This window comes from Periplaneta americana, chromosome 1 (genome assembly GCF_040183065.1).
Source record: "Periplaneta americana isolate PAMFEO1 chromosome 1, P.americana_PAMFEO1_priV1, whole genome shotgun sequence".
NCBI classification, from domain to species: domain Eukaryota; kingdom Metazoa; phylum Arthropoda; class Insecta; order Blattodea; family Blattidae; genus Periplaneta; species Periplaneta americana.
In genome coordinates this window covers 212,643,408-212,661,740 of record NC_091117.1, presented here as the reverse complement: position 1 = coordinate 212,661,740, position 18,333 = coordinate 212,643,408, and the positions used below count along the sequence as shown (strand labels likewise).

General features: G+C 35.8%; 1 protein-coding gene across 6 annotated transcripts in view; it reads right to left on the bottom strand.

Moving 5' to 3' along the window:
* Positions 1 to 18,333, bottom strand: part of LOC138707872 (protein argonaute-2-like) — a 129,983-nt gene that overhangs the window by 24,588 nt on the left and 87,062 nt on the right. For all 6 annotated transcript variants that reach the window (XR_011334410.1, XR_011334409.1, XM_069837902.1 and 3 more), the window contains 3 exons: positions 14,752 to 14,914; positions 8,808 to 8,898; positions 5,101 to 5,301 (listed from right to left, as the gene is read on the bottom strand). Coding sequence is in view for 4 of the 6 variants with exons in the window: in XM_069837902.1 (XP_069694003.1) it covers positions 5,101 to 5,301; positions 8,808 to 8,898; positions 14,752 to 14,914 (455 nt within the window). In the remaining 2 variants the exon portion in view is untranslated. The remainder of the gene's footprint in view (positions 1 to 5,100; positions 5,302 to 8,807; positions 8,899 to 14,751; positions 14,915 to 18,333) is intronic.

Sequence of the window (18,333 nt, the reverse complement as noted above, 5' to 3'; positions counted from 1 at the left end):
AATAACGACAGACCTTCAACAATGGAATTACACGTACTACAGATGTCAATTAAAGTGGTATGAGCAGCTGTGAGGCCAACAAGGACAGAAAATGTAAAAATATGTCGTGTTCGGATTAATTTGCATGCTACTGTAGCAAACATTTAAGGAACATTAGAAGAGGAAATGGGGATATGACAATGTGGTGCTAGTGGTGATGACGACAATTATTGTAGTGACTGAAACTCTGAAATTAGTACATTACAAAGTACATGCTTGTAGGTACATTAGAATATGAAAAGTAGATATAGAATAATGTCTAGAGACTTGAAACACACTGACGAAACCTAACTTAAAAATGATTCTCTTCATTTGAATTGGCGCAATGTCTGGAGTCTGCCGAAAGTAGATGACAAAGTCGAGATGATCAGTTATACGAAAAGCATACACCTGTGAAAACCAGACGGATTTCCAGACAGCCTGTTCCTTGGATGACTCAAACAATACGAAACCTTAGGACAGAACCTTCAGACAAGATAAGTGCAAGCAAAATCTGGAAACACCTACAAAACACTTAGAAACAAAACAACTCAGGCCATTCGAAATGCAAAGTTTCAGTACATTCATAAAATCATCGATCCTTCTTCTATTTTATTTGAAATATGCAAATATATAAACACATTTTTTTGGGACTGGTGCAGAAAAATTTAGATTGATTGTAACATTCTGCCAACATGAATGGTTCACAAAACCACCATTCAAAATCGACAATGAAACTAAAAATCTGACTTTAAATCAACTATCTGACAAACTCCTTACCTTCACAAGATAAATTTTACTTTTTACATGTTACAACAATTGAAGTTATGAAAGCACTAGAATGGATTAAAACAAAATCACAAGAGACAGCATAATCCTTTTGAATAAAATAATCAACATTACACTCCCTATACTGGCTCACTTATAATCTCCACAAATTTTAAAAAATAAGCAATCATGCAATGGAATTCTTACGAGAAATTAGGTGACACAAAATCCCAGGAGATGCCGTTTATCGAAGTTTACTGTGTTATTTTTGCTGCAACAGATGGATCACTTGGAATATCACACAAACAGAAACAATCCTATTTCTCCTGCAAACTGACTGCTTACATTACGATTCTATGCAACTGATGCACAGAACAACTGCAGTGCAAATCATTCAAGATGAAAGAGTAGGCTATCTCTGAACAAAGCTTATGGATGGATTCTAGGCTATCTCTGAACAAAGCTTATGGATGGATTCTAGGACTTTGCACATTTCCCTGCTATCATAGAGACCCTGGATTCGTATTACTCTCCTGATGACCTATCTATGCTTTCTACTTTTCTTCTATGCTTCAAAATCCACAGTTAATTCCCGATTTACCACGAAAATCGTCTGTAGCTGCATTTAGATTGGCAACAGGCCATGATTGTTTGGCTAAACACCTGCACAGAATTGGAATATATCAGTCCCCTAGCTGCCCATTGTGCAAATCAAACCAAGAAATGGATTCGGAACACCTCAAAATCTGTGCTTCAGTGGCTGGCCATGATAATATCTTTGAAAAATATTGGAGTGCAAGAGATCAAATGACTTTATTGTCAAACGCCTGGCATTACAAAACAACAACAACAACTTTTCTTCTATGATTTTCAATCTTTATTTTGTTTTCTATTACATATTTGTATTTAATAATTAAGTCTATCACTACTTCAGACTCAAATTGGGATATAATCATTTTTGCTTTCTATTTGCATTCTGTAAGATTTTAACCTAACAGCACCGAAAAACAAGGACATGTAATGCAGAAATACAACAGTGCCGAAAAACAAATAAATGCAACACAAACATATAGGATACATTCGTTTCGATTTAGGGCAGAGTAGGCGAAACTTCATCCTGATTAAATGAGGCGTCGGCTAACTACACGTAAGTGACCAATGATTATGAATAATGCATATAAATTACATTTTATTACTTTTTAACGTTGTTTCACAACCCATGGTTACTATGTTTTTAACCGACGTTGACACATATCACCAATAATCTGTTCAGAAATTACTTACAACTATTACCAAGAGACAACAGCTTAACTCATCTCTATATTGTAACGTAGACAGTGTATCAATACTGGTGTTCAAATATACCAAGTTTTTTATTTACTTTTTTTTTTTTTTTACTTTTGTTTCATTGTTAATCGCACTCCATTTCTGAAAAATACACGGTGAGCATAAATGATAGCCCTAGTTTGGGGATTTTTTTATAGACAAACCATGAATGTTACAACAATGGTACTAATATTACCAAATAAGGTATCTCTCAAAGTTTTATTTGAAATTATCCGCGCGGTGTAATTCCACTTCTTACCGGTAGAGGACCTGAGTTTACAGAGTTTACAGAAATGGCGACTGGTATTGAGAGTGCATTTGTAGCGTTGGAATTTCATTCCACAAGATCAGTCATAACAGTGCAGCGAAATTTTCGAAGATTCCATAAAGATCCACCAGACCCCAAGACCATTAGACGATGGTACAATCAATTAGTGACCACAGGATGTCTGTGTAAAGAAAAATCTCCTGGTCGGCCACGCGTCTCACAAGAAACAGTTGAACGAGTGTGGGCATGCTTCCAGCGTAGTCCACAGAAATCTACATGCTGCGCCAGCAATTCTTGAACAACAGATTGCCAAACAGATGGATTGGTCGTGCGAGCAGAGACGATATGCAGCTATTGTCCTGGCCTCCACGTTCCCCTGACATAACACCCTGTGGGGATATGTTAAAGACTCTGCTTTTGTACCTCCATTACTGGCAATCTGCCAGAGTTACGCGACCGCATCATCAACGCCATCGCTGCAATCGACATGGATACACTTCATCGTGTATGGGACGAATTGGACTACCGGCTTGATGTCTGCAGGGTCACAAGGGGAGCACACATCGAGCACCTATAAGGTATGTTAAAAAAACTTGGAGAGTTTCTCTATCTACTTGTATATCTAAATATTTTCTATGTTAAATCGTTAGTCCATAAATAATTTTCGTAACTAGGGCAATCATTTATGCTCACACTGTATAATATCAAACATGTAGGACTTGCAAGATTGCCAGGCTGCTAAGAAAACCTGGGATTAAAACTCTCCATAAGCTGCACACAAAGATTCAGAACTTACTAAGACCAGTTAATATGACCTTGGTCCCAGGATACCTGGTGTCTATAAAATAAGTTGTGAGTTTGGGAAAAGCTACATTGGCCAGACGGGATGCACCATTATGGAATGTTGCAAGGAACATCAATGCAGCGTAAGACTATATTACCCCAATAAGTCGGCAGTAGAGCAACATATCCTGGAAATGGGCCACAAATTAGATTTCACATCACCACCATCTTGGACAAGGCATTGGGTTACTGGGACTTGGTCATCAAGGAAGCCATCGAAATCCAGCTAGATGGCAATAATATCAACAGAGACGGGGGCCTACAGCTGAGTGCAGCATGGAAACCCGTTATCAACAAAGCAGGTGGTCAGGACTAGAAACTAGCTCCTGACTGGCCCTACTGACGGCTAGACGAGGTCCCACAACACTTCAATTCCTGAAGAAAATGGCAGACCTAGTCAATGAAAGCTTGGAAGCAACTATCCAATCACCTGATTGACAACCCAAGAAGAATTATTTAATATCAAACATGTTTCTCAATTATGTGGCAGTTTCAACCATTCAATCACCTTCAGTCCTGGTTAAGTTGAATACCCGAGACTTTATTATGATGTATTACTATTAATCTTATTTTATATACATTTACTACTACTCTATTTCTTTTCAAATCTATCTTCAAAATTTCATATACAGAGTGATTCATATAGAACCAACACATTTCTTTCTTTATTTATTTCAAAACGAATGAAACTAGCCACAATTTGTTATACCTAAAATTTAGAGTATCTTTGGGAGATTAGTAACCTCTATAGCAAATGTTGAAAATTCTTTATTTATTCAGCTGGAAATTCACTTAATGACCAGATTTTAACGTCAAGTTAAGCAGGAGTTTTCAGTCCCTGTCACGAGATGAGCAGACGTTTACTCTTTATTCTGTATATTTATTGTCATCAAAATAATATTATTCTTTTAGAGATCCAATTGTTTTCAATTTGTTTACCGGTTCCAGTATTGTGTTTCTTTGGGGGGGATTACGAACACCAAATTCTCTCTGGTATGCTCTTTGGGTAGTTGTTTATTGAATTCGTAATCCAGTATTGCTTCACAAGGAAGAGCCGTTGATTTAATGTGTACTGCATTTTCAGTGGCTAAAACAAAATGTCGAAAACATATGCCAACAATAAGGAATAAAGAATAAACATCTGCGCATCTCGTGACAGGGAATCAAAACTCCTGCGTAGTTTGACGTTAAAAACTGGCCATTAAGTGAATTTCCAGCAGAATAAATAAAGAATTTTCAACATTTGCTATAGAGGGTAGTAATCTCCCAAAGATACTCTACATTTGAGGTATAACAAATTGTGGCTAGCATCATTCGTTTTGAAATAAAGAAAGAAAGAAATGTGTTAGTTCTATATAAATCACACTGTAGTTTACCCGTTTCTGACCATTTTATCTCATTAGAGGTTTTGATTTATCTAGAGAAAATCAAAACTCGATTTAATTGACTATTACACGATTAGAAGAAAGTATATAAAGATTAGAAGAAATAAAGTACTCTAATGCAATAAAATATTAATTGACTTACTGAAATTTTATTTCACTAATGTTAGCTTCACTAAAGCATTTGAATGGAGCCGCCATTTTCAGTTGACTGTCTATGCTGTAAATAAATGACGATCGCAAAGCATGTTTTATAGTTCCATAAAGAATTTGCAGTTTGAAATGTTGGCAAACAAAGAAACAAATGCTAGGGTAGTGATAAAAACAAACAAATGCTAGGGAAATGAAAAAATTAAAAAAAATACTAGAGAAGCAATAAAAGTGTGCGATAAGTAGTCATTATTGGTTGAAAGATGTTCTTTTGTACCGTTTTATTGGTCAAAAGTAGTATGACATAGTAAAAGTGTAATAGTCAACTTAAATATCTCTACATACCTGCTGGAATTGGCCTTCACTTACACCATCTCTGAAAAATATTATTCTTTGGGGTTTCTGACGATCTGTATTTTTGTAGAAAAACAACAAGTGTGCCTTCATTATTTTCTCGAGATCTTCAATTATTTCAACCCTTGGTGGTTGTAGTCGAATTTGGATGTTGTACTTGAACAATGCCACTGGATCATGACTAGCAGACACCTGCCCATAGACAATAAATAATGAGCCAACATATAAAATTAGTATAATAAATACTTCACATGTTTTCTCAACATAAATATCACTAGAATGATATTAAGAAAAATCGTGTGTATCCAGCCAGCTCACAGCCATTTGTGAAGAAATGTTAAGTTTTCAATATCAGAAATCAATTCTAAATCGAGTGAATTGTTAAATATGAAGGGGTAGTGGAAGATCCACTGATGAAATTGATTACTGAATATTATATTACTAGTAAATCTGAAAATACTGTGTATGATGGACAACGGCAATTAACAAGTAATGTTGCAGAAAAACTATTGCCACTAAAGCATTGTGACCTATCAACAGTAGGCATTATTTCGATAATAAAACCTATGAAATGACTTGCTGCTGTTTGTCTACTTTCAGGATAACAATTCCCAGTTTGCAATAAAATTGTAGTAAGTTTTAGTTTTATTTAGTAAGTTTTATGAAATACTGAAATCAGAAGTAAACACTGAAATACTGAAACAATTGTCTTTAGAGACAATTAATATTAGGTACCCTCCACAAAACTGGCTTCATTTACACACCAACGGATCCTTCATCTCCAGAGAACAAGGTGCCGGTGCAGGTGTTACATGCTGTCTCTTCTCACTTTATAGATCTCTTAGATATGGAACAACAAGTTTTGATGGTGAAATCATTGCAATAAGTGAAAGTCTCAGGAATCTTCTATGCCACATCAATAAATTTAGGAATGCAGTTATATTGTCAGACTCCAAAGCAGCTATTCTATCAATCGTCTCTAAACACACACTTTCATCTCAAACAGCAGAAATAACTGAAATGCTCTCTCAATTAATATCACTCAATAAAAGAATTGTATTTCAATGGATACCATCCCATTGTGGAATTCTGGGAAACGAGAATGTGGATGCTTTAGCAAAGAAGGGCAGCACTGCTACTTACAGACCTGTTACTAAATCTACGTATTACTCTGTGAAGAGATTTATTAAATCTACATACTTAGACTTCAACAAACAAAATTTGATAACACAATCCCAAGGGAAAAAATGGAACTCTCTGCATCAAAATCCACAGTTAATTCCCGATTTACCACGAAAATCGTCTGTAGCTGCATTTGGATTAGCAACAGGCCATGATTGTTTGGCTAAACACCTGCATAGAATTGGAATATATCAGTCCCCTAACTGCCCATTGTGCAACTCAAACCAAGAAATGGATTCGGAACACCTCAAAATCTGTGCTTCATTGGCTGGTCATGATAATATCTTTGAAAAATATTGGAGTGCAAGACGTCAAATGACTTTATTGTCAAACACCTGGCATTAGAAAACAAAAACAATAACAGTTTTATGGACACATGTCCTACGAAATTGACCGAAAATCACGTAGAGCCCACTGAAAGAAAGACAAATGTTCAAAACTTGTACTTCCATACCTGTTCATTTCTTTTTAGTTTGTTAAAAACACTGTAACAACTACAAGCTTATTTAGTGTTGATGGAATTGGTCACAGCAAGATGATATTTTGATGAGATGAAGCCGAGGATTCACCATAGAATACCTAACATTTGTCTTAAAGTTGGGGAAAGCCTTGGAGAAGAACCAAATTAGGTAGTTAGTTCAATGGGAATCGAACCCTCTCCCATGTGCATAGCCAAACACATCTGACACTTACCGTCACTGCTTGTTCTGTCTCATTAAGTAGATGAAAGTTCGCAAAAAGCCATTGTAGTACCCATTTATAAGAAAGGAAACAAAAAATTATGTGAAAATTACAGGGGTATAAGTCTTCTCAATTCGGGATATAAGATCTATACAGCCATAATCAAAAATAAACTATCACATCTTTACGAAGACAAAATCACTGAAGAACAGAATGGATTCCGAAAAGGAAGATCATGTTGTGACAGCTATTTCACCATGAAGATTTTAATTGAAAAGCACAGAGAATTTAATATTCAAACCCACTTAGCTTTTATTGATTTCATAAAAGCTTTTGATAGAGTTGATAGAAATAAACTTTTAGAGATTTTACGCTATGATAATGTGCCAAACCAAATCATTCTCTCCATTTATAATTTATATCAACAAAATGAAATTGCCATAAGAACTGAACGCGGAACTACTAGCTGGACTTCCATCAATCAAGGTGTTAGACAAGGGTGCGGTCTTTCCCCTCTGTTGTTTATTATATATATGAACCATATTTTATACATTTGGAGGCAAAGTAATCATGCTGGAATTCAAATTAATCGAAACACAGTTCTCGATACACTTATGTTTGCCGACGATCAGGTTATTATTGCTCAAACAGAGGATGCTTTACAGAGAGCCATTTATAATTTGCAAATAATCGCCTCAGATTTCAATATGGAAATCTCAAAAGAGAAAATGAAAGTCATGGCATTTTCGGAAGAGAACCCAATTCCCAGTAAGATCATGATAAATAATACTTTAACTGAACGTGTTAATTCATTTAATTATTTAGGTTATAACCTCTCTTACATCACTGATGAAGATATGTCAAACAAAATATCTAAATTTATAAAAATCACTGGCATAATTAACACAGTCTTCAAATCATCCAATGTTCAGAAACATACAAGGCTAAAGGTATATAAAACACTAGCTCGACCGGTCCTCACTTACGGTAGCGAGGCATGGACAATCAGAAAAGCTGATGAGCAAAGGCTGACGACAGCTGAAATGAGGTTCATGAGACGAACAGCGGGATGCTCTTTGCTGGAACACCGTAAAAATGTGGACATATTGCAGGAACTCAAAATGGATCCTATAGTTAATTTTGTTCAACAATATCGACTTCAGTGGAAAAAACATGTCGAAAGGATGGATCGCACTAGATGGCCTAAACAGATTCTTACTTATGTACCAAGAGGAAAGAGGAAATTGAGAAGACCACGAAAGCGCTGGCATGAGACCGTAACAGATCCTGTAGGGTCTAATACGTGACGGATATGATAATGATTTTAATTCCTTTGAAATAACATTTTTTTAGAACCATATGTCTCTACCACTTCACTTATCACGTAAGCAAAATAAAATCAAGAAAGAAATCATTAGAATTCACTTTGAATAATTCGTCAATTAGTTTTTTTTAATAAAGAACGACAGCAGCAAATCTTTAGAAAAAATTACATCATTCCTGAATAAAAACAAACCTAAAAAAATTTAACAGTTTATGAGAAATTGCAATACACAGACGGAAATGTGGACTGCCAAAAATAACTTTAGCATTATTATGAATGCCAACACCAAGATGATATATTTCCATAAGGATCTCAATACTGGTATCGATTTTTGCAGCATCACAATATTTTCTCTTTATAGGCCTACTTAAAATAAAACATTTTTTCCTTCTATACTTAAAATAAAACATTTTTTCCTTCATATGTATATTCCAACTTCAAGAAAAGTCACAACTTCTAAAGATATAATATATATGGTAGTTTATTTCATAAATACAAAATTGGTACTTACAGCAGCAATAGATGGAATATCAGTCTGGTCAGGAGAAGGGTGAGTTACATCTGCTCCAACTATCATTACTGGGCCTTGCAGACATGGTGGCCTAATAAAAATTAATACACTTTAATTAAATTATTCAAAATAATCACTGAATGTGATATAACAAGAAGATGAAGCATATTACTGGAGGGAACAAGTAAAATGTTGGGAAAAATGGCCATGAAAAAGAGACTAGGACAAAATTTGAAAAAAAGAAAAAAAAAAAAATAGAAATAGAAAAGTGCTCGTCACTTAACAACATTTTGTCTTGTATGTAAGAACAAGAATAAGAATAAGGCTATTTCTTTGCAGTAATTTTATTTGAACAGCAACCTAATTTTGTATTATTGCAGTGTTTTCCTCATTAACCACTGGAAAAGTCTTTGTTGTTGTTCACTTAGTGGTAACAGTCATTTAGTCTGACTACTCCAATAATATTTTCCTTTTTAGACTGGATGTTCCAAACCATATTTTTGCTTTCACGAATACCAATTGACGATTTCGTTGACAGCTACTCGTCATCTCCATGTGGAGAAAGTTCCAGAGTCAATATATACTTTCAGTATCCAGCATAATGTAATGAAAAGTACAACAAAGTGAAAGAAGTGGTGGCAACCTTGCTTTCTGCAAATTCCAATGATCCTGCAATTATTATTGTTAGCATTTTTCTTTGATATGCCGGTGGTTAGGGAGGAAAACACAGCATTCACTAAAAGTTGTTAGGCAATCAATCACTTGTATTTGACATGGTTATTATCTGTCTAGGTAGCCTAGGTACTTGGCACTTCGAACTTGTACATTCATATTTCTATTAAATATAGAATATAATCTAAATTTAACAGAAGAAATACTAAAATCAGAAGTAAACACTGAAATACTAAAACAATTGTCTTTAGAGACAATTAATATTAGGTACCCTCCACAAAACTGGTTTCATTTATACACTGACAGATCCATGATCTCCAGGGAACAAGGTGTCGGTGCAGGTGTTACGTGCTGACTCTTCTCACTTTATAGATCTCTTGGATATGGAACAACAAGTTTTGATGGTGAAATCACTGCAATAAGTGAATGTCTCAGGAATCTTCTATGCCACATCAATAAATTTAAAAATGCAGTTATATTGTCAGACTCCAAAGCAGCTATTCTATCAATAGTCTCTAAACACACACCTTCATCTCAAACAGCAGAAATAACTAAAATGCTCTCTCAATTAATATCACTCAATAAAAGAATTGTATTCCAATGGATACCATCCCATTGTGGAATCCTGGGAAACGAGAATGCGGATGCTTTAGCAAAGAAGGGCAGCACTGCTACTTACAGACCTGTTACTAAATCTACGTATTTACTTACTTACAAATGATTTTTAAGGAACCCGAAGGTTCATTGCCACCCTCACATAAGCCCGCCATCGGTCCCTATCCTGTGCAAGATTAATCCAGTCTCTATCATCATATCCCACCTCCCTCAAATCCATTTTAATATTATCCTCCCATCTACGTCTCGGCCTCCCCAAAGGTCTTTTTCCCTCCGGCATCCCAACTAACACTCTATATGCATTTCTGGATTCGCCTATACGTGCTACATGCCCTGCCCATCTCAAATTTCTGAATTTAATGTTCCTAATTATGTCAGGTGAAGAATACAATGCGTGCAGTTCTGCGTTGTGTAACTTTCTCCATTCTCCTGTAACTTCATCCCGCTTAGCCCCAAATATTTTCCTAAGCACCCTATTCTCAAACAGCCTTAACCTATGTTCCTCTCTCAGAGTGAGAGTCCAAGTTTCACAACCATACAGAACAACCAGTAATATAACTGTTTTATAAATTCTAACTTTCAGATTTTTTGACAGCAGACTAGATGATAAAAGCTTCTCAACCAAATAATAACAGGCATTTCCCATATTTATTCTGTGTTTTATTTCCTCCCGAGTGTCATTTATATTTGTAACTGTTGCTCCAAGATATTTGAATTTTTCCACCCCTTCGAAGGATAAATCTCCAATTTTTATATTTCTATTTCGTACAATATTCTGGTCACGAGACATAATCATATACTTTGTCTTTTCGGGATTTACTTCCAAACCGATCGCTTTATTTGCTTCCAGTAAAATTCCCGTGTTTTCCCTAATCGTTTGTGGATTTTCTCCTAACATATTCACGTCATAAATCTACGTATTACTCTGTGAAAAGATTTATTAAATCTACATACTAGACTTCAACAAACAAAATTTGATAACACAATCTCAAGGGAAAAAATGGAACTCTCTGCATCAAAATCCACAGTTAATTCCCGATTTACCACGAAAATCGTCTGTAGTTGCATTTAGATTGGCAACAGGCCATGATTGTTTGGCCAAACACCTGCATAGAATTGGAATATATCAGTCCCCTAACTGCCCATTGTGCAACTCAAACCAAGAAATGGATTTGGAATACCTCAAAATCTGTGCTTCAGTGGCTGGCCATGATAATATCTTTGAAAAATATTGGAGTGCAAGAGGTCAAATGACTTTACTGTCAAACGCCTGGCATTAGAAAACAACAACAACATATTTATATTTCTGGATTTAATCATAAGACCACTGGCATCTGGTAATGAAATGTACTCTGACTGGCCATTAGAACAATTAACGTTTTTACAGGTAAGAAGTAAATTGACCCAACTTCCAATCTGGATGATCAGAGATAAGGTTTTGGGATTACTGAACTTCACATAGCAATGTACCTTCTGAACTCTTGTCCTTTATTAGGGGTAAGAGCTCTGAATTTCGAAGAAAACAGAAAAAGAACAATGCATAGTAGAAATATACTACTTTTAAACAAACGCCAAAATTCCCAGGATCAAAAGAATCTGGAATGAAAACATAAAGAAAAAGATATATGTAGAGAGGAAGATATAGTGGTGGTTCTTTGCAGAGAGAGACACTTGCTCACCAACACAGTATGAAGACGGTGAAAGAATGTGTTTCTTATTTGTGGTTTGTAAACATATAAAAATCGTCGAAAGATACAGTATCTTGAGAAGAATAAAGAAGTGTATGTAGTATTTGTGGACTTAGAAAAAGGCATTTGATAGAGTGGACTGGAATAAACTGATGGGGATTCTGAAGAAAATATTTGTGGATTGGAAAGAGAGAAGGCTGCTCAGTAATCTTTATATGAAACAACAAGTCAAAGTAATGACAGGAGAAGAAATGTCAAAAGGAAGTAAAATAGGGAGAGGAGTACGACAAGGATGCCCTTTATCACCTACCCTGTTCTACATCTACTTGGAGGATTTAGTGAAGAACTATTTCAGAACATGGGAGAAGTGATAGTAAGAGGAAGAAGAATAAAGTGCAAATCTGCTGATGATAATGGCGTTGTTAGCAGTGTGGCATAAAAAGTTGTGACTGCTTTTATTAAAAACTATATATTCTAATGAAAATATTTATATTTATATTTTATACACTTCTGAAAAAGCTCGTAAAAGATTCCCCCTTCTAAAAAGACTAGCAGGAAAGAAATGGGGATGCTCTAGGAATACTTTGAACACCACATGCAAAATGTTTATACAGCCAGTGCTGACATATTGCGGAGAAATTTTAATTACTTCACCTTTCATAAACGACATAGAATATGTTCAAAACCAAGCTCTCAGACTCATTACTGGTGGAATCAAAACAACGCCAATAGATTCTATGAGATTCCTCACTAATATTAACAGTATCAAAATGACAATAGAAGAAAAAGCACTGATTCAATATGAAAAACTTATCAGATTACGAGGAAACAATTGGCATTCATACAGTCCTCTCTGTAGATTGAAACCTCAAAAAAGTTTCATATCCATTGTTCAAGAATTAAAACAGAAAATCAATATCCCGAATTTAAAAGAAAACCTACAAATTAAACCAAACCCTTTAACTCTATTAAATATAGAATATAATCTAAATTTAACAGAAGAAATACTGAAATCACAAGTAAACACTGAAATACTGAAACAATTGTCTTTAGAGACAATTAATATAAAACTGGCTTCATTTATACACCAATGGATCCTTGATCTCCAGAGAACAAGGTGCCGGTGCAGGTGTTACATGCTGTCTCTTCTCACTTTATAGATCACTTGGATATGGAACAACAAGTTTTGATGGTGAAATCATTGCAATAAGTAAATGTCTCAGGAATCTTCTATGCCACATCAATAAATTTAGGAATGCAGTTATATTGTCATTTAGGAATGCAGTTATATTGTCAGACTCCAAAGCAGCTGTTCTATCAATCGTCTCTAAACACACACCTTCATCTCAAACAGCAGAAATAACTAAAATGCTCTCTCAATTAATATCACTCAATAAAAGAATTGTATTCCAATGGATACCATCCCATTGTGGAATCCTGGGAAACGAGAATGCGGATGCTTTAGCAAAGAAGGGCAGCACTGCTACTTACAGACCTGTTACTAAATCTATGTATTACTCTGTGAAAAGATTTATTAAATCTACATACTTAGACTTCAACAAACAAAATTTGATAACACAATCTCAGGGGAAAAAATGGAACTCTCTGCATCAAAATCCACAGTTAATTCCCGATTTACCACGAAAATCGTCTGTAGCTGCGTCGTGAATCGGGTCCCGGCATAGCTCAGTTGGTTAGAGAGCACTCAGCGCGCACAGCTGAGAGGTCCTGGGTTCGATTCCCGGTGCTGGTACGAATTTTTCTCGTACTTAATGGTATAAAAACAAACTGACTAGTCATACTAGTCGAGCAATATATAATGAGGTGGGCGAGACCTCATTCATATTCGATACATATATGATGTTAACAGTTTAAAGAAACTGTTGTTGAATATGGCCATAAAGTCATTTAATATGCGCTCCTGTATATATATGACGTGTATCGTCTCAAGTGCAGGCAGTAAGGCCGTAACACGACACTACGAGAGGAGTTCGGCCGGCGTCGTGAATCGGGTCCCGGCATAGCTCAGTTGGTTAGAGAGCACTCAGCGCACACAGCTGAGAGGTCCTGGGTTCGATTCCCGGTGCCGGTACGAATTTTTCTCGTACTTAATGGTATAAAAACAAACTGACTAGTCATACTAGTCGAGCAATATATAATGAGGTGGGCGAGACCTCATTCATATTCGATACATGCATTTAGATTGGCAACAGGCGATGATTGTTTGGCCAAACACCTGCGTAGAATTGGAATAGATCAGACCCCTAACTGCCCATTGTGCAACTCAAACCAAGAAATGGATTCGGAACACCTCAAAATCTGTACTTCGTTGGCTGGTCATGATAATATCTTTGAAAAATATTGGAGTGCAAGAGGTCAAATGACTTTATTGTCAAACGCCTGGCATTAGAAAACAACAACAACATATTTTAATGAATGATTATAATGTTAATTAAATATAAAGCGGCATGTTGAGTTTGTGTAAAATATGGTGATGAACATTGGACTATAAAGTGATCACTGACTTATTTGTACCTACACATCCAAAACTTCGACCTTGTACACATAATAACATGACATCGCAACACAGCAGTACTATCATGAGCTGGCAGGCCAAGTCACGACTTACGATTTAGTAACTCTTTTAATTTAAGAATCCATTTTTATTTTTTCTAGGACTGTATAAATATCTTCGAGGTAGTCATAGAAAGATCGTATTTCTCTGACAACAAATAGTACCAGAAATATTCAGAATTAACTACAATGATGCACGCAATATTTCAGGAACTTCAATGCTTTCTAGTTACTGTACCGAAATAATTAAAAGGAAGACTAATAAAAAGAACACGTGTTTCATTTTTTTCACTCATAGAATATGAAGATCAAACTTTCTTTAAATTTGTGCGATTTGATGTGGAATGACTCATGTATAATCTTTGACAACACATGACAAATATTCAGATACTTACCTATAATTGCTAGGCAATTTATGATTTATACCATTCAGTTTTGAATTCACTTTCAGTAGAATATTGGCACATGTACTGAAATTCACACGTCTGTTGATGGTTGTCGCTTTTATACATTGAGTTAAGACTCCAATATTCAGTTCTGCAACTTGTTTCACTTTTGCTGTAACAAAGAGAAAGACAACTTTTGACACGTGGTATATGAAATAAATAACACACACAAAGTTGTAGCATTTTGTATATCATTTGTGGTTTTGTCTTCCTAATAACCAGGAAAGTGTATTTTGAAATATTTATGTGAGAAATACGAGGGGGATCCAGGAAATAACGACCGTTCGCGCATACCCACCGCGCAGCTGACTCCCCTTCCTTGTTTGAAGGTCAACTGGCTTCCTTAACATGTGTTCTCATAATGTTGTGAGTACTGGTTGCAACAAGTCGCCATTGTGCATTTTGTGTTACTTCAAAATGAACGACATGAGGTGAGGAGTGTGATTCGATTTTTGAATGCCCGACATTTGAAACCTGCAGAAATTTACCGGTAATTGAAAGAAGTGTATGGTGATACTGTAATGAATGAAAGAAATGTGAGAAAATGGTGCGAAATGTTCAACAATGGGCGAACAAATGTCCACGATGAAACTCGACCCGGACGCCCATCACTCATCACAGAAGACCAAAGTGAACGACAGAATCTTGCAAGACAGGCGTACATCACTCGACGAATTGCATATTGCCTTTCCTGACATTTCTCGTTCTTTGCTTGGTGAAATTGTGTCACATCTTGGCTACCACAAAATCTGTGCACGATGGGTTCCACGGCAACTGAGTGACCAACACAAAACTCAGAGAATGGCCTCAGTATTGACATTCTTGATGCGATATCACACAGATGGAGACGCCTTTCTTGATCAAATTGTGACTGGTGATGAGACCTGGGTGTCTCACAACACCCCAGAGACCAAGCGCCAATCACGTCAGTGGCATCATCCCTCATCACCCAAGAAACCGAGAAAATTCAAACAGACTCTCTCAACACAAAAAGTCATGGCTACTGTCTTTTGGGATCACAAAGGTGTTCTTTTGCTGTATTTCATGCCAAAAGACACTACAATCAATGCAAATCATTATTGTGAGACTTTACGAAAAGTACTGCGAGCCATCCAAAACAAGAGGCGAGGAATGCTTTCGAGAGGAGTTGTGCTTCTTCACGACAACGCCCGCCCGCACACTACTGCTTCAACTCGAGAATTGCTGGATCAATTCGGTTGGGAAATCTTTGATCATCCACCCTATAGTCCAGACCTTGCTCCTAGCGATTTTCACCTTTTCACTAAGCTGAAAGACTTTCTGGGTGGTACGCGTTTTGGAAGTGATGAAGAGTTGAAGAAGACAGTGAACACCTGGCTTAATGGACTGGCGGCAGAGGAGTATAACACGGGAATTCTAAAGCTAGTGAACAGATACGACAAATGTTTAAAATGTAGGTGGTGATTATGTAGAGAAATAAAGGAAGCTTTAGTTATGTAACAGACTTTGTTTTTTCAAATAAATATATTTTTTTTAATTATTACAACAAAACGGTCGTTATTTCCTGGATCCCCCTCGTAACATTTAACCAAAATAAAATTACCCAAGTGATCTGTAGTTTCACTAAGTTATAGTATGTCATCTGTTGTAGTTTCAAAATACATACATTAAGGCATATACACGTTCTTGTATTTGAGTGTGAAATACAGCAGTAATACATATCGTATATTCTTTCACATTGAACAAAATAGCTCATTTTCTTGGCCACTTCGGATAACTCTAGTACATTAAGACTCTAATTAGAAGCTGTGAACAATAGATACCCACCAGAAGAATGGTTACATATCTACACAGATGAGTCTACTATCGATAACAACTCAGGATCAGGAATTACGTGTGCGTTATTCTCATTTTATCAACCAGCAGGACATCATACAACAAATTTTGATGCGGAAATAATGGCTATTCATATCTCACTCCAACACCTACTATATAGAATAGATAAATTTCAAAATGCTGTCATTCTCTCTGATTCTAAAACAGCATTATATGCAATAAATTCATATAAAATGATGTCAATCCAAATTAAAGAATGTCACAAAATGATCCAACAACTTCAAAAACTACAGAAAAGAATTCAATTGCAATGGATACCTGCACATTGCGGAATTGCTGGAAATGAAACTGCTGACTTTCTTGCCAAAAAAAGGATCCAAATTAATTCAGAATACAAATACAAGCCTAACTTTTACATCCATCAAAAGACTAATTAAAAATAAATATAAAATCAAGCAAAACCAAGCACTATGTACCAAAGCCAAAGATAAAAAAATGGAGCATTTTAATAGAAAAAACCAGAAATTATTCCAGAAATCCCACGTAAATCTGCAGTAGCAAAATTCAGACTGCTTACAGAACACAATTATTTGGCCAAACACTTGAATAAAATAGGAATTTACACAAATCCAAACTGCCCCCTATGCAACAAAGAAGAAGAAATGACTGAAGATCATCTCATAACCTGTGAAGTTCTACCTGATTGGATCCACCACAGAAAAATATTGGAGAGCAAGAACGCTAATGGCTTCGTTGCCAAAGCCGGCATTAGATAACAACATATAAGTTACTGAGAATCTCCTAAGGTATGGGTAAAATAAACCTCACTCTTCTTAAAAAAGAACATAAGAAGGATGGAGACAATAAAAATCCTCCAAATAAGCCTGCAACATAGTAAGACAGCAACTGCCTTAGCCATAGCCCTAACCCAAGAACCCTGGATTCGACAGGGGCAGATTCTAGGGCTAGGATATATCAAAAAATCTGTTAAAAATCCCAGAACTTGTATTCTAACAAGGAAGCAAGTTAAATGCCTGCCTCTAATGCAGAGACGTAACAACAGCAGAATTTACCTTGAAGTCTGGGGACATAAGGAGAAACATAGTTATCAGTTCCTGTTATCTCCCCTATGACATAAAGGATCTTCCACCCACCAATGAACTACATACCTTGGTGAAATACCTACTCCATGATGAGACGAAAGCAGCTGCTAATTAGCATAGACTCTAATGCCCATCATGTAAACTGGGGATCAACCAACATTAACCAGAGAGGTGAGTCCCTATTAACTTACTTGGTCTCCAAAGATTTAGTTATTTTAAATATTGGTGACTGACCCACATCTTCCTCTGATCACAGTTACATTTGTTTCAGGCCCGATTGTATAAACCATTTAATCTTAGATCAGAGGTTAAATTGATCCTTGTTTCAGCTGAACTTGGAATTTTGTGTTGTATAAAGTCTAATCTGAGATTAATTTGTCTCAAACTAAAGTCAACTTTGACTGAAGAAATTTCTCCGATTAAGTTAGATGATCCAAGTTCAGTTATTTCTTTTCTGTTTGAAATATACGAGTGACAGATTGTGCAAATAAAATATCCATTATTATTAATTTTAATAGATATGTTAGGTACATTTATATATATATATATATATATATATATATATATATATATATATATATATATATATATATATATTTCTTTCAATTTCTTG